The 22,089-nt window shown below is 37.6% G+C and overlaps 1 protein-coding gene across 1 annotated transcript in view; it reads right to left on the reverse strand.

Moving 5' to 3' along the window:
- Positions 1-21,614, reverse strand: part of LMBR1 (limb development membrane protein 1) — a 105,358-nt gene extending 83,744 nt beyond the window's left edge. The window contains exon 1 of the mRNA XM_044919903.1: positions 21,584-21,614. Coding sequence (XP_044775838.1) covers positions 21,584-21,586 — 3 coding nt within the window. The 5' untranslated portion in view covers positions 21,587-21,614. The remainder of the gene's footprint in view (positions 1-21,583) is intronic.
- Positions 21,615-22,089: the final 475 nt, after the last annotated feature.

Here is a 22,089-nt window from a genome sequence, read left to right on the forward strand (position 1 = left end):
ATAATTACACATCCAAATTTCTGTAACTTTGTAACTTGTACCTATTAGGAAAAGCCAATATAGAAACTAAAAATATTTTTCCTCATATCCTAAAACAAAGTCACTAAAGAAAATGACAAATGCAGAGATCCAAAGACACAGTCTCTTTAGACATATTGGCATCTGAATATTTAAATTAGATCCACTAGTCTTTACTGAGCACTTAATAAATGCCAGATACTCTACTAGACATTGTACATGCATAATATCATTTAACTTAAGCCTAGTAAAAACACTAAAGGTAATAATTAGCATTTATTGAGCCCTTCTGTGCCAAGCACTATTCTGAGTGATTTACCAATATTACACAAACTCATGTACTCCTCATAGGAATTCCCCAACAAGACAGAGGAATAGGCTGGTTATATAACTTAGCCAAGGTTGCAGAGCCAGTGGCAGAGCTAACTCCTGGGATTTTTAAAAACCACTATATCATAGAAGTTTAAGTAAGCAATTCTAAGTGGGAAGGAAAATGTAAGAGAGGCAGGCAAGTTCATATTACCTTTTCCCTTTTTGACACATTCTGTACTCTTACAAAACTACAATAAAAAGCTACTAAGATGATAATAAAAATAGATTTAGAAAAAGAAGACTAAGTCTGTCTTTGGGATTATGTTTGGCCAAACATCTTATACCTTTTTTTTTTTTTTTTTAAAGATTTTGTTTATTTATTTGACAGAGAGAGACACAGCAAGAGAGGGAACACAAGCAGGGGGGGTGGGAGAGGGAGAAGCAGGCTTCCTGTGGAGCAAGGAGCCTGATGTGGGGCTCGATCCCAGGACGCTGGGATCATAACCTGAGCCGAAGGCAGCCGCTTTACCAACTGAGCCACCCAGGCGCCCCCATCTTATACCTTTTATAGGTAAAACACTCAAATTTAAAATGATTTTCAAGGGGCGCCTGGGTGGCTCAGTTGGTTAAGCGACTACCTTCGGCTCAGGTCATGATCCCAGAGTCCCGGGATCGAGTCCCACGTCAGGCTCCCTGCTCGGCGGGGAGCCTGCTTCTCCCTCTGACCCTCCTCCCTCTCATGCTCTCTGTCTCTCATTCTCTCTCTCGCAAATAAATAAAATCTTAAAAAAAAAAAAAATTAAAATGATTTTCAAAATAATGCCTATAATACTTTTTTTTTAGATTTTTATTTATTTGAGAGAGAAAGAGAGAGAGAGCATGAGAGGGGGGAGGGTCAGAGGGAGAAGCAGACTCCCTGCCGAGCAGGGAGCCCGATGCGGGACTCGATCCCGGGACTCCAGGATCATGACCTGAGCCGAAGGCAGTCGCTTAACCAACCGAGCCACCCAGGTGCCCCAAAATAATGCCTATAATACTTATAAAATCAAGAGTTAAAGATAAAATTATGCTAAGCATAAATTCAATCTATCCCATGCACTTATCATTCAGTGCTTTGGAAAATGGGCAACCGACGTTCTTTCAACACCCTTATTTAAAAGGCACCATTCCAAGCATGGGAGACACAGGAACAAACAAAACACAAAACCTTTGTTTTCACCAAAATACGGTATGAGGAATCTTTTCAGTTTTAGCCATTCTAACAAGTATAAAGTGGTATCTCTTTACTGTTTTAATTTACATTTCCCTAATCAATAAAGAATAACATGAACATCTTCATTAACTTATCTGCCACCCATTTATATCTTCTTTGGTGAAGAGTCTCTTCAAGTCTGTTGCCCATTGTTTCATTAGATTGTTTACTTATTGTTGAGTCTGGCAAGTTCTTTATATATGCTGAATACAAGTCCTTTATCAGCTATATAATTTGCAGATATTTTCTCCCCATCTGTAGATTGTCTTTTCATCTTTTTAACAAGTATCTTTCAAAGAACAAAATTTCTTGATTTCGACAAAGTCCAATTTACCAATTTTTTCTTTTACAGATCATCTTACCCAAGAAATTATGGTCTAGCCCAGTAACACTAAGACTTTCTCCTATGGTTCCTTCTACAAGGGTTACAGTTTTAAGATTTACATTTAGATCTATGATCCCTCTGAGTCACTTTTGTATATGGTGCCAGGTATGGACTGAAGTTCATTGTTTTCCCTATGATTATCCAATTGCTCCAACACCATTTGTAGAAAAGAATACCTTTTTTCCACCAAATTGCCTTTGCACCTTCACTGAAAGTAAATTGACAATATATATGTAGATATATTCCTGGATCCTCTATTCCATCGAGTCGATCTATTTATCTTTATGCCGATACCACACCATCAATGATTACTATGGCCTTAAAATAGTCTTCGAGTTGGGTAGTAAGTCCTCTTAACTACAGAGAATTTTGTTCTCTCTCAAAGTTGTTTTGACTATTCTAAGTCCTTTGAAGTCCTATCTGAATTTCAGATCAGCTTTTCAATTTCTACCCAAAAAAAAGCCTGCTGAGATTCTGAATGAGATTGCATTGAATTGGTAGACCCATCTGGGGAAAACGGACATCTTAACATTGTCTTATCCATGAACATGGTATATCTCTCCATTTATTGTGTCATTCCTTAATTTTTGTCAGCAGTGTTTTATAGTTTATAGTATATAGGTCCCACACATCCCTAAGTATATCAGGTTTCTGATGCTACTGTATATAAGTGGGCTTGTTTTTTTTTTTAATCAATGTCCAATTATTCATTGCGAGTATATAGAAAGGCAATTGAGTTTTGTATATTTATTGTGTATCCTGCAACCTTGCAAATTCATTTATTGGTTCTAATTGCTTTTTAATAATAGATTCCATCACAATTTCTATATAGACAACCATTATCATCTGTTAATAGAAACAGTTTCACTTTGTCCTTTCCAACCTCAATGTCCTTTATTTTCTAAAAATCACCAGAACAATGTTGAATAGAAGTGGTGAGAGGGGACATCCTTGCCTTGTTTCTATTCGCAGGGAAAAGAACATTGTCCTTCATTAAACATGATGTTACCTGTAGGGTTTTTACAGATGCTCTTTATTAGGATGAAGAAATTCCCTTTCATGCCTAGTTCGCTGATTTTATCAAGAATGGATGTTGAATTTTTCTTCTGCTTTTTCTGCATGTATTGTGGTGACTTTTCTTTTTTAGGATTTGAATATAGTAATTACATTCATTGATTTTTCAAAAGTCATACTGTATTATCCTTTTTATATATTGCTGTATTTGATTTGCTAAATTTTGTTTAGAATTTATGCATATATGTTCATGAGGGATATTAGTCTGTAATTTCCTTTTCATGTAATGTCTGTCTGGTTCTGGAATCAGAGTAATGCTAGGCACCATGAATTAGGAAGTAGTCCTTCATTTCTAATTTTCTAAAAGAGTCTGTGTAGAACTGGTATTGCTTCTTCCTTAAATATTTGATAGAATTGACAGTGAAGTCTTCTTGGCCTACAGTTTTATTTGTGAGAACATTTGTAACATTTTTACAATGTCTGAGAGACTTTAGTAGTTTTTTGCCTTCCAAATTTTTCCATTTCTCTAAGGTGTTGTATTGGCATAAAGGTTTTCACAATGTGCACTAATTATCCTTTTAATACCTGTAGAATCCACATGTATCATATGATCTCACTGATATGAGGAATTCTTAATCTCAGGAAACAAACTGAGGGTTGCTGGAGTAGTGGGGGGTGGGGGGGATGGAGTGGCTGGGTGATAGACATTGGGGAGGGTATGTGTTATTGTGAGCGCTGTGAATTGTGTAAGACTGTTGAATCACATACCTGTACCTCTGAAACAAATAATACCTTATATGTTTTTAAAAAAGGAAGAGGAAGATAGTAGGAAGGGAGAAATGAAGGGGGGGAAATCGGTGGGGGGGACAAACCATGAGAGACTATGGACTCTGAGAAACTAACTGAGGGTTCTAGAGGGGAGAGGGGTGGGGGGATGGGCTAGCCTGGTGATGGGTATTAAAGAGGGCATGTACTGAATGGAGCACTGGGTGTTATACACAAACAATGAATCATGGAACACTACATCAAGAACTAATGATGTAATGTATGGTGATTAATGTAACATAATAAAAAAAAAAATACCTGTAGAATCCATAGTGATGTCACCTATTTCATTCCTGATATTGGTAATTGGTGTCTTCTCTTTTTTCTGCTAATCAACCTCGCTGCAGCTTTATCAATTTTATCGATCTTCTCACTTTCTCTGTATTTTCCCTGTTTTCTATTTCACTGATTTCTCCTCTTAGCCTTTTTTTATTTCCAATCTTCTTAATTTGGTATTCATTTGTTCTCCTCTTCCTGTTTTCTTAAGGTGGGAAATTGTGGGCACTGATTTGAGACCTTTTTTCTTTTCTAAAATAGACATTTTAGTGCTATAAATTTTCAAATATTTTTGTTTTCATTTAGTTCAAAGAACTTCCAAATTTCCCTTCTAATTTCTTCTTTGACCTATTAGTTATTTAGTTACCAAATAATTGAGTGATTTTCTAAATATGTTTCTTTTACTGGTTTCCCATTTAATTTCATTAGAGAACCTATCTTGTATGACTTAAATTCTTCTAAAAGTATTGAGATTTATTTTATGGCACAGAATATCGTCTCTCTTGGTAAATGTGCCTAGTGTACTAAAAGAATGTATATTCTACTACTGTTGGGCAGAGTGGTCTATAAATGCAAATTAGGGGCGCCTGGGTGGCTCAGTTGGTTAAGCGACTGCCTTCGGCTCAGGTCATGATCCTGGAGTCCCGGGATCGAGTCCCGCATCGGGCTCCCTGCTCAGCAGGGAGTCTGCTTCTCCCTCTGACCCTCCTCCCTTTCGTGCTCTCTCTCATTTTCTCTCTCGCAAATAAAAAATAAATAAAAAAATAATTAAAATTAAAATAAATAAATAAATAATATAAATGCAAATTAGGCCAAATTAGTTAAGAATGTTATTCAAATCTTCTGTCTTGTTTTCTTAATTTGTTCTATCAATTATTAAAAAGAGGATATTGATAAATCTGAATAGAACTGTGATTTTGACCGTTAATCCTTTCATTTCTATTAAGTTTTTGCTTCATGTATTTAATAGCTACTTATTAGGTAGATAAATGTTTATTATGTTTTGATGAATTTCATCATTATGAAATGATCTTATTTATGCCTGGCAAAATCTATACCCTTTTCTAATAATAATAATATACCTATTCCAGCTTTCTTTTTATTAGAATTAGCATGGTATATCTTTTTTCTTCTATTGCTCTAAACCTATTTGTGTCTGTATATTTAAAATGGGTTTACTGTAGGCAGCATATACTTGAGTCCTTCCTTTTTATTCAATCTGATAATCTCTGCCTTTTTTTTAAAGTTTATTTATTTGTTTATTTTTAAGTAATCTCTACACCCAACGTGGGGCTCGAACTCACAACCCCAAGATCAAGAGTTACATGCTCTTCCAAGTGACCCAACCAGGTGCCCCCAATCTCTGTCTTTTAATTGGAATGTTTAGACCACTGATATTTACTGATATGGTCAGGTTTAAGTCTATTGATTTGCTCTTTGTTTTCTATTTGTCCCATTTATCTTCCCTTTTTCTTCTTTTTCTGTGCTCCTTTGGATTAATTTTTATGATTCCATTTTATTTCTTACAGTTGCTTATTGACTATCTCCTTGTTGAGCTATTTTAGGGTTATTTGCAGGTTTATCACATACACCTTAACTCATCACAGTCCGCTTTCAAGTGATATAATACTTCAGGTACAGCATAATAACCTTCCAATGGTATATTTCCATTTCTTTCCTTCTGCCTCTGTGCTATTGTTGTCATGAATTTTATCTGTATATGCTATAAAATCACAATACATTGTTACTACTTTTTAAGCAGCCAATTATCTTTTTATTTTTTTTTAAAGATTTTATTTATTTATTTGAGAGAGAGAGCACAAGCGGGGGAGAGGGAGAAGTAGGCTCCCCGCTAAGCAGGGAGCCCGATGCAGGGGCTCAATCCCAGGACCCTGGGATCATGACCTGAGCCGAAGTCAGATGCTAACCAACTGAACCACCCAGGTGCCCCCAATTATCTTTTTAAAAGACATATAATAAAAACTTTTATATTTTACCACAAAATTCAGCCAATAACCTGAATGAGCCCGGAAGCAAATTCTTACCAAGAGCCTTCAATAAGGAATGCAACCTCATGAAAACGTTCTTGTCTACCAATTCTGAATCTGTGTCAATTGTAAGTCAGTTTTGACTTATTTTTCTCTTTGTTATGAGTTTTACTTTACTGCTTTGTACTCAGCTGTAGACTCAAGGTAGGCAGAGTGAATCCCCAAAGATGTCCATATCTTAGTCCCTGGAATCTGTGAATATGTTACGTTACATGGTATATTAGTTTTCTATAGTGTCCTAAAAACAAAGTACCACATTCCAACAACAGAAATTTGTTCTTTCACAGTTCTGGAGGCTGTAAGTCCAAAATCAAGGTCAGTAGGGCCATATCCCTTCTGAAGGCTCTAGACAAGAATCCTTCCTTATCTCTGGTAGAGACGGGGTAGCTGCATTCCTAGTTTTTATAGATGTATCTCTCCAAATCTACCTTTCTTCACATGGCCTTTTTCAGGTGTGTCTGTGTCTCTGTTTTATCTTCTTATAAGGATACTAGTAATTAAATTAGGGCCCACACTAACCCAGTGTGACCTTAACTAATTACATCTTCAAAGACATTATTTCCAAATAAGGCCACATTCTGAGGTTCTAGGTGGACCTGATTGGGGGAAGAAGGGTAGGCAGGAAAGAGGACCATTATTCAACCCAGTATACATGCCAAAAAGACTGCAGATATAATTATTAAGGCTATGGACCTTAATATAGGGAGACAGATCATCTTAGATTAGCCAGGTGGGTGAAACCTACCCAATGAACCTTTAAAAGCAAAGAACTTTCTCCAACTGAAGTCAGAGAGAAGCAGTAGAAGGGTCAATCAGAGAGGAACTCAAGGCACTTTTTCTGGAAGGGGTCACATGAAAAACTAAGAGGTGGGCAGCCTCTAGGGCAAAGACCAGCACCTGGCAAGGAAAGGGAGGGCTTCAGTCTTTCAACCACAAAGAACCAAATTCAGCCAATAACCTCAATGAGCCTGGAAGCAAATTCTTCCCCAGAGCCTCCAATAAGAATGCAACCTCACGAAAACCTTCATTTCAGCTCCCCCCGCCCCGAAAAAGAACATCTATTTAATAAGATCTTACAAAGAGAAATGTTTAAACTGAGATCATGATAGTCCACTAATTCTATCCATCTGTAAAACAAGATGTTTCTCTGTGCAACTCTCACCTGTCTAGTACTCTGCCCAGAACCTCCAGCCACCTGCCCCCCAACTATAGCCTGCACCCCCATTCTCTCGGCAGCACCCTCAAGCAGTTGAATATATTTATTTATATGCTGAATTGCTATTCTCAGTGCCTACGTTTTCTTGAAAACTTAGTTGTTTTAAGTGACAGGGTATACACAGTCTCTCTTACTTCATCTTGGCCAGACTATATGTAGCTTTTAAACTTGAATGCTGATTTTCTTAATTTTTCTTACTTCATACCTGAGCCTTAGTTTTTGATAAAACAGTAAACACAGGGAATGCTCTGGGCATAAAACACCATAGCAGACACTCATTCTTTACTCACTGTCCTCATGGATTTGTTAATCTTTAAAAAGCTGTTTTTAACGGGTAGTTACCCACTGTTTGAAGTTGACTTCCCAAATACTTACTGAGGTCCTTGCCCCTTTTTTAAATTGTTTCAACACCCAACTCAATAAAGCCTAAGCCTCAACTCCTATGTCTTAGACAAAATTGTTCCCTATTGTAAAATATCCATTCGCTTTACTCTCTTGCCCTAAATTCCTAAAATATAACTGCTCCAGTACACATTCTACAGTGGGCCTCTAGGATAGTTCACAAAAACATCATGCTTATTCTTCTTTCTCCCTTTTCTATACCCTGCCCATTATATTCTTTGATACATATAGAAAATGCACTCTAATCAAATGATAGTATCCTAGGGGCGCCTGTGTGGCTCAGTCTGCAAGCATCTGCCTTCAGCTCAGGTCATGACCCAGGGTCCTGGGATCGAGTCCCGCATCACATCTGGCTCTCTGCTCAGCGGGGAGTCTGCTTCTCCCTCTGCCTGCCATTCCCCCTGCTTGTGTCTCTCTCTCGCTCTCTCTCAATAAATAAATAAAATCTTTTTTTAAAAAATGATAGTGTCCTAAAAACATATTAAACATAATGAAATCATTGCAAAGCCTCACTTTGCTAAGCTCCTTATTATACTGTTCAATACCTGTTACTTTCAATTTACACTCTGAAAGGGGGGGAAAAAATCACTTAGGGAAAAAAGTACCAGTTTTATATCTTCTCAAAGAATTGTGTTAAATTAAAAGGACCTCTCTTCCTGTTTCTACTGGTCTAAATAAAGATCTCTTTAACAAAATACTTAAGCAGGGTAGACATACATTTGTAAGATTCTGAAATTAAGATTTATTCAAAATAAACAAAAGTGTACTTTTATTTTAATGCACCAAGAATAACAAGTAAACACAGAATTTTGGAGCAGAAAAGAACTTTGAGATCCCTTGTTTCATTCCCTCAGAAACCAAACTCTTTTTTTAAAAGAGGTTAAATAAATGCCACACAAATTCCATAACTTACAAATAATAGATAAAGGATTAGATCCAAGATCTCTTGCTCTTTCTACACTACTGTATGGCTCTCACACTCATCATTCTGGATGAAAAAAGCACAATATTTTGAATTTTGTTAATATCTGCTGAAAAAGCAATCAGTTTAATAAGATTTTACTAAAGGAAATGTTTAAACTGAGAATATGACAGCTTATTAATTCTATCCATCTGTGTAAAACAAAATTAGTGGAGCTTCTGATCAGTTTGTAAGACACTGAAACAGAATTCAGCATTTCTACATGTATTTATATGTGAGCACATGTACACCCAAGCCTTCTGAAAACACCAAATACAGAAAGGTTTTAACAAATCCAACTTTGATAAAACACTGAATGTACTATATGTACTTTGTCTGCTATAATGTCCTCTAACAAAACAAGGCATTCACACTATTCATGATTTAAAAGGCCTAAAAGTCCTGATGCCAGATGTCTGAGTAAGTGGCACTTCACGTCTGACTAGCTTAAGATTGCATCTATCAGCTATATATGAGCTGGAAAAGGAACTTCAACTCTGTTTCCTCATGTATAAAATAGGCTACAACTTAACTCATAGGGCTCTCATAAAGAAAAGAAGAGAAATAACATACCAAATACTAAACAAATGTCAGTGCCTGCCGCCAGCCATCTCAAAATAATGCAAATGTTCCAAACAACTGAAAAATTCTAATGCACACCAGCAATTTGACCAAATAAAGACAAGAAAGTGAGTTACAGCTAAAATTAGCTCTCAACCTTTCCCTAAAGAATTATTCTCATTATGGGTTCCTGGGTGGCTCAGTCAGTTAAGCATCTGCCTTCTGCTCTGGTCATGATCCTGGGGTCCTGGGATGGAGCCCCAAGTCTCTTCGAGTCTCTTCTGGCTCCCTGCTCAGCAGGGAGTCTGCTTCTCCCTCTCTCTCTGCCCCTCCCCCAGCTCATGGTCTCTCACGCTCACTCTCTCAAATAAAATCTTTTTAAAAAGAATGATTCTCATTAATTATACCCCAAAAAACTTACAAAACAAAAACTTATATACACACGACATTAAAAATATATAAAAACAGGGGCGCCTGGGTGGCTCAGTCGTTAAGCATCTGCCTTTGGCTAAGGTCATGATCCCAGGGTCCTGGGATCGAGCCCCTCATCGGGCTCCCTGCTCAGCGGGAAGCCTGCTTCCCCTCTCACGCTCCCCCTGCTTGTGTTCCCTCTCTCGCTGTCTCTCTCTTCGTCAAATAAATAAATAAAATCTTAAAAAATATATATATATATATAAACATATATATATATATAAAAACAACGACCAAAAATAGAAAGTAAGCTGCAAAGAAATACACCAAATTACTAACAATGTGAATGTACTAAAATTATGGATGATTTTCTTCCTACTTTTCTACATATTATTAGTTTTCTAAAGGAACAAATAAAGACCCTTAAAAAAAATGAAACATATTTAAACCTTGTTGTCAAACTCAAAATTCTCCAAATCCCTGTTAGGTAATCTCCCAACAAAATGCTGGGATTCCCGTCAGCCATGCCACTCACTCTATTTACCAGCCTCACTGACAACACAGTTCAAATCCAAGCTTCAGCCAAATCACAGATTACCACTTAGGAGGGAGCTCAAAGCTTGCTCTCAAATAGTTGCCACCATGAATATAAACCCCTGAATGCTTAAAATCCACTATACTTTTATAATAGGGGGGAAAACTTTATTAGTTTTTGTAATTTGAAACAACTACCATTCTTAGCACAGAAGGGAACTTTTTTTTGTTATTGAACTATAAATACACATACTCCCAGAATTCATCCTTCTGATCATATATGTCTCCTTTCATGCAGGGAGAACTACAAATTGTTCTCTGAAAATCAAAAGTTAAGAAATAAAACTCTGGGGGCGCCTGGGTGGCTCAGTCGTTGAGCATCTGCCTTCAGCTCAGGTCATGATCTCAGGGTCCTGGGATCGAGCCCCGCATCGGGCTCCCTGCTCCGCGGGAAGCCTGCTTCTCCCTCTCCCACTCCCCCTACTTGTGTTCCCTCTCTCGCTGTGTCTCTCTCTGTCAAATAAATAAAATCTTTAAAAAAATAAAATAAATAAAAATTTAAAAAGAGCAAGGGCGCCTGGGTGGCTCAGTCATTAAGTGTCTGCCTTCGGCTCAGGTCGTGATCCCGGGGTCCTGGGATCAAGCCCCGCATCGGGCTCCCTGCTCGGGGGGAAGCCTGCTTCTCCCTCTCCCTCTCCCCCTGCTTGTGTTCCCTCTCTCGCTGTGTCTCTCTCTGTCAAATAAATAAATAAAATCTTGAAAAAAAGAAAAAAATAAATAAAACTCTGCCTTGGGCAAAAGCTCACAAATCGGAAAAAGTATCTGCTCTGACTAACCCACACACTTAAAATGAAGATAATTATAAAAAGCTAAATAAAGAAATCTGTATCAACAGATATCAACAAGCAGCAATGTCTGCAGAACAAGTGGAGAAAATGATGAGTATGATCACAAAGATTCTGAATACCAACTCATTTAGTTTGACATGAAATTAGATGCCCACACTTTTACATACTAAACTATATATGTAATATATATGTGTATATGTGTATGCTATATATGCGTGCATATAGTACATACGTGTGTATATGTATATATATATAATTTAAATTTTTTTTTAATTTTCCCCCAATTGCCCCTTTTCCAGAAGACTCAACATTACTACTGATGGTTTTGACAACCACAATTGTAGAAAGGGATATAATGTGATACAGAACCTCCACTGTATTTATTTTTGCAAGAAACATTCACTTAACACAAAGAATTTGAGAGCTGATGGTCTTATCTTAACAGAATAATCATCTACACAAATAATCAGTTTTTATTCAAAGTCTAAATAATTAAATGCAAAAAATTAAGTTTATTTACCAGAGTAAGTAAATGTGAAAGCTTCAGGCTTAGCTTATGCTAATTTAATTATTAAATCTACAACATATAAGTTAAAGTTACTATAAGAAAAACATCTAATACAGAGAAATATATCTAACATACATTCCTAAGTAGTAATTATATTCTTGACAATTAAGACTTAATAAGTTTCCAGCATTTTACAAACATACATCAGACATACATACATAAACATCCCTTAAGAATTATTCTGTAATTTTGATGAAACTTTCCTAATTTTAAATTAGAACTAATATTTATAACTTATTTATATGACTACATATTAATTTATAAAATAAAAATATTATTCTCTACTTCAAAAGGCTAAAATTACTTTATTATAGCTAAAATCCTTCAATATAACCCAAAAAATTCAAAAACCTTGTAGTTTGTCTAAATCAGTTATCAGTGACAACCTTTCTGAAAGATGTCCTATGCCTATCCCCCAAAGATGTATCTGAACTTAAACAATGGTTATTTACTAATCCTAGAATACTTCATTTCAAACCAAACCAAACTGAATTGCCAGATCACCATAGGATGCATTAACTTCTAGCTCCATCTGCTGGAGTCACAAAATATTCCAAAATCCAACATAAAATACTACTAAGCAAATGATCTATCATTTTTTATCATATAGACCAAACACTTCATGAATTTAAAACAGAAAATTAATCAGAGTTCAGCCATATTCAATAATTTCCAAAATGACAAATCTAGGTTAAAATCAGTATTTCAGTGGAATTGAGGATCTAACGCTATTGTCAAAAAGTGAGTTATATAATAAAAAAATTCTACCAAGAAAGCAGAAGCCTTAGAGAAAGACAAGTTTGCTTCTGAACAGTAAGTACTGTGTGAACCCCAGAATTAAAACAGCTTCTGTCTATTAGAAGAAAAACAAAAATTAAAGAACAATCTTAGCAATGAGTTGTGAAACTTTTTACCTTAATATAACTTTTTTCTTGTAACAAAAAAGCAATACATGTCCATTGCAGAAATATTATACAATACAAGCACCAAAAAAATTTTTATATCCTGTAATTAATCCTACCACCCAGAGAAAAACATGTTTTTCAACATCCTTCTCTATCAACAAATACTATTCTACATCATCATCTATAATGGCCAAAAAAGCACTCCACTGTTAGGATCTACCAAAATTCAATTAAGAAAATTTCTTACTCTGACACTTAGATTGTGTTTTATTTTTAAAATTTTTATAAACAATACCTCCATTAATATCCAGTAACTACGGTGATGCATACTATGACAAATGACTATTAAGACCAATTAATTAGAAACTACTAGTAACATTTAACTAATAATGGTATATTAAACTTTATGAAGGACTGATTTTGATTTAATATCTATACATAAGTAGATGTTATACTTATTTTTCTTTTTTTTAAGTTTAATTGCTTATAATCTAGAAGTCTGATTTTTTTAATCTTCTGTGGGACTTGAAAATGGCTGAAACAAAGATGGATTTTGTATTGTTCCTTCATGGTATCCACAATGGCATATTGTCTATTCCTGTTGAAAAATCAAAATAAAACACCCATACCTTGAAAAGACTAGTAAGGTTCATGGTGGTTATCTTTTAACAGACTAAATGTCAACTAGGCAATCGTGTTATAAACGTGTGTCTCTGTCTCTTTCATAAGTTAAGTATGGACAGCTTAGCAAAAATTGGCCCCCAGTGGGGGATACCTCAAAAAACTGAAGAATTATTTCCTGACTTTATTTAAGGCTACAACTTAACTCCATCATTCTCCTACCTTCCAAAAATTTATTCCTGTTTATTTTTTAACTTTAATCTCACATTACATAAAATTACCATTTAAAGGGAGTAATTCAATGCATTTAGTGCATTCACAAATCATGCTACCACTACCACCATCTCACCCCAAAACAGGTCTATCACCCCGAAAGGAAAACCCATTATCAGTTTTTCAATTTATGGAACTGAAGAGTTTCATATTTTTCTGCTAAGCTTTTAACAAGATACAAAGAAAGTGAATACAAATAGATGCTTTCTTTCTGTCCATTTTTTACCCTTTTTCAATTTTAACAATAAAAGTGACAATACAAATTTTAGCTACCATTTTGTCATCTCTGCTCTCTTTGTACCATCCTATAATAACTATAGTTGCTGGCATGTCATACCCACACTGAGTGAATGATGGGACACACCTCACAACTGCCGGCTGACAAGCAAAAAAGACCCTGGGCTAAAACTGCCAATGACCAGATTACCATTCTGCCCCATTCTAGCTCCAATATCATTTTTGTATATCACATTTTTCAAGCTATTTTAATTATTTTCCCCTTGTAGACAAAGATACATCTTGCTACATGACACAGATTTAGAACTAAGGGTAATATCTTATTTATTTATGTTATTAAATTCTGGCCCACAGAAGTGAAGTGGCATTCTAACATAATCTGGTTAACATGTAACATCTCAAACCAAGTGGCCCAAATCCAGACACTATATTTAATTCAAACTAAATATTTTTATACATCCAAAGCATTATCAACACATATATTGGCCTAATCCATATGATTTACACACTAAAGGCACAAGTGATCAAAACCATCCATACTGACAATTTTACAGGATAAGCCATTAAATTTCTTTTCAAATTAAGTTCTTTTTTATCAAGGTATTCCTAATGACACAATAAATAACTTTTATTCACTCAACGATGAATCTTTATTGGACAATTCCAGTGTGAAAGTACTAGAGCAGTGATCCATGGGAGATTAAGAGAATTTCAGACATATTCTGAGACCTCAAAGAATTTGGCATAAATTCACAAAGGCTTAACACAAAAAGACAAGTAATAACTCAAGAAAATCTAGTGTTACAAGATGGTAAATGACTGACAAATGAATGTGGATGATATAACTGCACTGGGGTAAAGGAAATCATCGGACTTTTCAGGGACTACTTTTGGAGACCCAAAACATCACTGTGGCCCACCAGTCAGAGCAAGGGCTTATGGAGGTCAGCTGGTCAACGGAGTGTTAGCTCAGGTCTCACATGTGTCACAGTGGGTCTGCAAACCCAGTCTGTGGTCACATCCCCAGTGCCAGAATGCATAAGGAATAGATATACTTCACAGCTAACAGAACCCCTACTCTGGTCCCCTGACCTGTGTAGTAAGGGCTATTACAGTGGGAAATGCCAAGCGGAAGTCCCCAGAATTGCCTCTAACTAGGAAAACAGTAAACCAAAAGTCATGCCACATCCCCGAAGGAAATGCAGAGATTAATGCCACCATCAAGGGTTTGAAAGACGCAGAAGTAGTGACTCCCACATCCCCAAAACAGACAGACCTTAGGACAATGACAGTGGATTACCGTAAACCTCACTAGGTGGTGACTCCCACTGTAGCTGCTGTTCCAGATGTGGTTTCACTGCTTAAGTAAATTAACACATACCGTGGTACCTGGTGTGTGACTCCTGATGTGACAGAGGCCTCTGTCTCCATCTCTGTCCATAAGACCCACTGGAAGTTTACTTTCAGCTGCAAGGCCAGCAAAGCACCCTCACTGTCTTACCTCAGGGCCACTCCAACTCTTCAGCCCTGTTACAATTTAATCTGCAGGAATCTTGATTGCCTTTCCCTTCCACCAAATGTCACAGTGGCCCATTCTAATGATGACACTGTGCTGACTGGATCTAGTGAGCGAGAAGTAGCAAGTACTCTAGACTTATTGGTAAGACATTTTCATGTCAGAGGGTGGAGAATAACTCCAAGAATAATTCAGGGGCCTTCTATGTCAGTGAAATTTCTAGGGGTCTAGTGGTGTGCGGACGTGGGGGATCTCTGTTCTCAGGTGAAGGATTAGTTGTTGAATCTGGCTCTTCCTACAACCAAGAAAGGCACAAAGTCCATGGGCTTCTTGGGATTTTGAAGGTAACATATGCCCCCTATTCCTCCTCTGGGTGTGTTACTGCAGCTCACTTACCGAGTGACGCCCAGAGCTGCCCGGTTTACAGTGGGGTCCAGAACAAAAGAAGGTTCTGCAACGAGTACAGGCCGCTGTGCCAGCTGCTCTGCTATGTGGGCCACGTGATCCGCAAACCCAGCGATGCCCGAAGTGTCCACGGCAGGCAGGAATGCTGCGTGGAGCCTTTGGCAGGCACTACAGAGGGATCACAGCGCAGGCCCTTAGGACTTTAGAGCAAAGCCCTACAGCACGACAGCCCCTCTGGGACACACCTGAAGGACAGCCCTGCACAGATAAGCATTCTCTTTTAAGTAACACATCTTGGCCTGTTACTGGGCCTTAAAAGAGACTGAACACTTGGGGCGCCTGGGCGGCTCAGTCGGTTAAGCGGCTGCCTTCGGCTCAGGTCATGATCCCAGCCTCCTGGGATCGAGCCCCACATCAGGCTCCCTGCTCAGCAGAGAGCCTGCTTCTCCCTTTCCCTCTGCCTGCCGCTCTGCCTACTTGTGCTATCTCTCTGTCAAATAAATAAATTTTTAAAAAATCTAAAAAAAAAAGAGACTGAACACTTGACCATGAGCCACCAAGTTACCATGTGACTGGAGCTGCCCATCATGAACAGGGTGTTTGTTATCTGACCCACCGAGCCATAACATCAGACATGCAACAGCAACACTCCATCATCAAACGGAAGTGGTATACATAAGATCAGGCCCAAGCAGGCCCTGAAGGTACAAGTAAGTTACATGAACAAGTGGCCCAAATGCCCATGGTCTCCACTCCTGTTCTACTACTTCTCTTCCCCAACTTGCACGTAGGGCCTCATAGGGAGTTCCCTACAATCTGCTGACAGAGCGAAGAAAAGACCAGGCCTGGTTTACAGATGGTTCTGCACAACACCACCCAGGGTGGACAGCTGCAGCACTAGAACCCTCTGAGACAGCAGTGAAGGGAAATCCTCCCAATGCCCCTGGCTGTTCACTTTGCCTGGGAGGAGAAATGACCAGACATGTAATTATAAATTCATGGGTTGTGTCCAGTGATTTGGCTAGAAGGTCAGGAAGAAACATGACTAGAAAACTGGTAACAAGGAAATTTGGGGCAGAGGTAGTACAGATAGTACTCTCTGAATGGGGAAAAAAAATGCAAAGATATTCACGTCCCACGTGACTGCTCATCAAAAGGGGACCCTGGAAAAGGAGGAGTTTAATAATCAAGTGGATAGGACTACCTGTTCCGCAGATACCACAGTCAGCCTCTTTCCCCGCCACTCATCATGATCCAATGGGCTCATACGCAAAGTGGCCATGATGGCAGGGTAGAGATTATGCACGGGCTCAGCAAGGTGCATGCCTACTCATCAGACTCACCTGGCTATGGCTACCACCTGCATGCCTAATCGCCAGCAGCAAAAACCAACACTGAGACCTCAATATGGCACCACTCCCAGGGGAGATTAGCTAGCTACCTGGTGGTGGGTTCACTGAAATGGGCCACTCCCATCATGGAGAGGGCAGCATTTTGTCCTTATTGGAACAGACACTTACTCTGGGTACAGATTTGCCTTGAACGCAAAGCTGCTGCCAAAACTATTATCTGTGGACTTTCAGAATGCCTTGCCCACCATCATCAGAGCAGCGCTCCTGATCTAGGAAATACCTCATAGCAGAAGAACAACAATGGGCCCATGCCCTCGGAATTCACTGGTCATGCATGTTTCCCACGATCCTGAAGCAGCTGGTTTGATAGAATGGTGGAATGTCCTTCTGAAGACTCAGTTACGGTGCCAGCTAGCTGGCAATACCTCACAGGGCTGAAGAAAGGTACTCTAGGAGGTCGTATTCGCCCTGAATCTGTATTCAATATATGGTGGTATTTCTCCCATAGCCGGGGTTCACAGGTAGAATCAAGGAGTAGAATCGGGAGTGGTAGCACTCACTATTATCCATACTGACCCACTAGCAAACTTTCTGTCTCCTGTTCCTATAACCTTAGGAACCAGTGCTGCTAGACTAGAGTTCCAGTTCCAAAGGGAGGAACGTTTCCACCACGAGACACAACAATGATTCCACTGAAATGGAAGTTCAGACTGCTGTCCAGCACTTTGCAGTCCTCATGCCTCTCAATCAACCAACAAGGAAGGGAGTTCTGACCACGAAGGGGAACCTGGACGCCTCCTCCACAATGGAAGTGAGGAAGAGCATGTCTAGAACACAGAACATGCCTCAGGGCATGTCTTAGTATTACCATAATTTGGCCCCATTAATGATTTTTTAAAAGCTAAGAAGCAAGTATGTCTAAGGTTGACAAATCTTCAACCCCAAGACAATCTAAGGGACTAATAATAAGCACTACCTCGAATGTCATCGACAAGGTTAAAGAAAGCTATGAATTTAGAAGAGAAAGATGAATTTAAAGATTTATGAAATTCACTACATGCAGCAAAGGATACAGACCTACCAAAGATTTAGCAGAAACAAAGCCAGGGGTCATAAAACCCTCAAGGAAAATTTCCAGGGCTTACATCCCAGGCCTCCTGAAACCTATTCCTAAGAGTACATTTAGAAGCAGTGACATCATTTAGAAGGTTCTTCCTCTAGTTCCCCAACTTTCAGATGATGTGCTTTATTGGAGTTCAAAATTATTGTCTATCACACATTCATTCAACAGGTTTATTAGGCAATCACTATGTGGGAATCACTGTTCTAAGCCCTAATTTATAAACAAAATATTTGAGTTTACACACCTTACATTATAATGAGAAAGACTACCAATAAAACAAATATATTTACTTCCAGAGTTAAGGCCTCCAAATATATGGCATGTCATGTGTTAGTAGCTCTTACTTACAGGCCATAAACAGAATAAAAGAAATAGCCTTGATTTAGAGTATGTGAAGGTCACTAAGTATAGCATGCAATTTCTACTCAGTAAAACTGGAAACAAAGTCCAGTTCACCTGTCATACTGGTTAGCCCAGCTTGAGACCACCTGCTCTGCTGGTAAGAACACCTGGAGCCCAATCCTGCAAAATGTATATGCTATAGTACCTATCGCTTTACAGGAAGCTAGGGCCAAGGGGAACCATGCCAAACAGTCTTCCTCAAACATTTTAGACAATACATGTAAAAACCATTTTCTAAATTATATATTATCCAAGTATTTTTAATAACAAATAACATGTCATCTAAAAATAACTCACCAAAACAGCCATAGCCATTACTTTCCAGGTTGTCTCCTGCCTTTCATAATAACAGCTAACTTTTCAGTAGAGGATTTATTTTTTGTATCAATTTCAGTTTGCTTATTCAGTTTTTTTCAATTGCTAAGCAAAAAAAATGGAGTAATTTCTTTTTATTCAGTTAATAATTAGTCCTAATTTTACTGAATTCATTTGGTCTTCAGAGCATCATGACTCCATTTGTTTCTACTTTCAAGCATGACAGAAACCACAAAGGCCAGATTCAAATATATGATTAAACTAAAATGTTAAAATTTTTCATGTCAAAAAACAGTTTAAGCAGTATTAAAGGACAAATGGGAGGAAAATGTTTTCAATTAACCTCTGATAGACAACTAATTACTTAAAAAAAAAACACTGCAAGTGTAAAAAGGAATGAAATCTTGCCATTTGCAACAACATGGATGGAGTGAGAGTATAATGCAGGAGAAATAAGTCAGTCAAAGAAAGAAAAATACCCTATGATTTCACTCATATGTGGAATTTAAGAAACAAAACAAACGAGCAAACGGACAAAAGAGAGAGGGGCAAGCCAGGAAACAGACTCTTCACTATAGAGAACAAACTGATGGTTACCAGAGGGGAGGGAGTGGTTGAGGGATGAATGAAATAGGTGATGGGGATTAAGGAGAGCACTTGTGATGAGCACCGGGTAGTATATGGAGTGTTGAATGACTACACTGTACACCTGAAACTAATATTACACTGTATGTTAACTAACAGGAATTAAAAATTTAATTAAAAAAAAAAAGGAGGGGGAAACACTGTAAAAATGGGCAAAGGAAACATAGGTAGGCAATTTACTAAAAAATAACTATGAATGACCTCTGAGTATGTTTTGTAAATGTCTATCCTTACTAGTAATTAAAGAAATGTACATTTAAGAGGGGAGATGTTTCATGTTTCTGAACTGGAACTTTTTTTTTTTTTTAAGATTTATTGCGGGGGTGGGGTGGCGGGCAGAGAGAGAGAATCCAAGTAGACTGCACTGAGCATGGAACCCGATGCAGGACTCAGTCTCATGACCCTGAGCAGAAACCAAGAGCTGGACACTTAACTGACTGTGCCACCCAAGCACTCCTTGAATTGGCAGGTTTTAAGTACCACCCACAGTTGACGAAGATGCATGCTGGGAAGAGGATGCCCTCAGCGAAAGTGAAACCACCAGTGGAATTCACACAGCTTTTCGGAATCAGGAAACATCTTCTCTAAACTTTTAAAATGTGCTTAAAAGTGAAAGTGAATTGCAGAAATTTATCCTAAGGACAAATATTTGTAAAGATGTACACTGGAACTTTTTTAGTTAAAAAAAAATTGGGAACAATCCATGCTTATAACAGTTGCAGGCACTACTATAAATTGCACAGAAAAGTAGTTAATGGCATGGAAACCTCCCACTTATATGTTGATTTAGGAAAACATAAATCATCAGTGAGTCCCTGAAGGTTTCCATCTGGTTATGCGTTCACAGGAAGACACCTTACTGAAGATTACACGGTATTCACAATAGCTCTGTGGGTTGTAGGATTGTGGGTAACATTAATTTTCTTCACCATATATTGTTTTCCAAATATTCTACAGCAAACGTAGTATTTCTTTAAACACAAAGGAGTGAGAGAAAAGGTAGCTGTCTGTATAAATTCCAGATGAATTAAGAAGAGTTATGCACACAAAAAAAATCATCTTTAGAAAATGAGGGGGAAAAAGAGAGTATTTGTCCCATATCAGGAAGGGAAAGGATCTTCTAAACACAAAACAATTAGAGAAACCAAAGGAAGAAAAAAGACTGGACACTGGACAATATACAAATGTTAAAAATTCTGTCAATAAAAAAGCAAATAAAGTTAAAAAGAAAAATAACTAGAACATATTTACAAAAATGTAATAAAAAGCTGATGTGTTTTCCATATAAAGATACCACAATTCAAAAAGAATAAAAGGGGGAAGGACAATGGAACATATAAAAAAGATCTATGTATTAGATCTTGTAATATATTTCATAAATTAAAATTAAAATGTCGTACACCTCTGGGCGCCTGGGTGGCTCAGTTGGTTAAGCGACTGCCTTCGGCTCAGGTCATGATCCTGGAGTCCCGGGATCGAGTCCCGCATCGGACTCCCTGCTCGGCAGGGAGTCTGCTTCTCCTTCTGACCCTCCCCTCTCATGCTCTCTCTCTCTCTAATTCTCTCTCTCAAATAAATAAATAAAATCTTTAAAAAAAAAAAAATGTCGTACACCTCACTAAAAATTTCTAGAAAATGGCAGAGTCAAGATTGTAATGCAGGTCTAATTGGCCTCCAAAGCAATATACCATGTTGCCCACAGTAAGTAAGTCACTTTTTTAACCACATTAATTCTAAAGTTTGTACTTGACAAAAGAGTTTTTTCCCCTTCAATTATACATTCTTAAATAACAAAAGTAACAGAAAATAAATTAAGTAGAAAACTATGGCTAGTATTTTTAGGTCTTAAATGGAGGCTGAGTTCTTTTGACATATCCAGATAAACCAAAATTCTCTTGCTAAATATTTAAATGAGAACCGATTTATCAAAATCATTAAGTATAAAGACTGCTTCTTGATTAAGTAAAACAGAAAAGCCTTTCACAACTAAGAATAGGAATAGTAAGTAAAATCTGGTTTTCTGATTTTATGAAGGACTCATGGTTTATTGGAGGAAGATGCAAATTATGAAGGAAATTAAGAAAAGGCAAATCTAAAAATACAGTGCAGTAAAAAACAAAAACATTCACTGTGATTATATTGAGCAGTATATACTAACCATGAATCAGGGAGCCATTTAGCCATTGAATATAGTAGTTTTGAGGAAAAGAAAGCAGGATTTCATTGCTGATTATTGAAAAGGGTAAAAGCAAAACAGCCCCAGCTGAAACTGCCAGAGTGAACGTGCTCAAAAACAACCTGGAAGAGAAGAGATCATTGTCACCAGCAATTGGAAAAAGCAAGGAATACGGTAGGAATTCAAAAAGGATAAAAACTCTTAAATCTTTTAATCCAAAAAAGTTACATAAGATTTTCATTAAATATGTGCAGTTGGGAGACAAATGATATATATATGATACTAGAAGTTCAATTAGGTATACTCTAAAACTCCTCACTCTGTGAAAAAGGTCATTAACTTGAACAAGCAGGTCCTAGAAGAATCACATACAGAAGACAGAGTACTTTGCACATTTTACAAAGAATAAGCCATAGTCTCTTTCCTCTTTTAAATTTAAATATTTATTTCACAATTGCATTTAATTAACTACTTTGGCAAATACATCC

Source organism: Neomonachus schauinslandi, chromosome 12, assembly GCF_002201575.2.
Source record: "Neomonachus schauinslandi chromosome 12, ASM220157v2, whole genome shotgun sequence".
NCBI classification, from domain to species: Eukaryota; Metazoa; Chordata; class Mammalia; order Carnivora; family Phocidae; genus Neomonachus; species Neomonachus schauinslandi.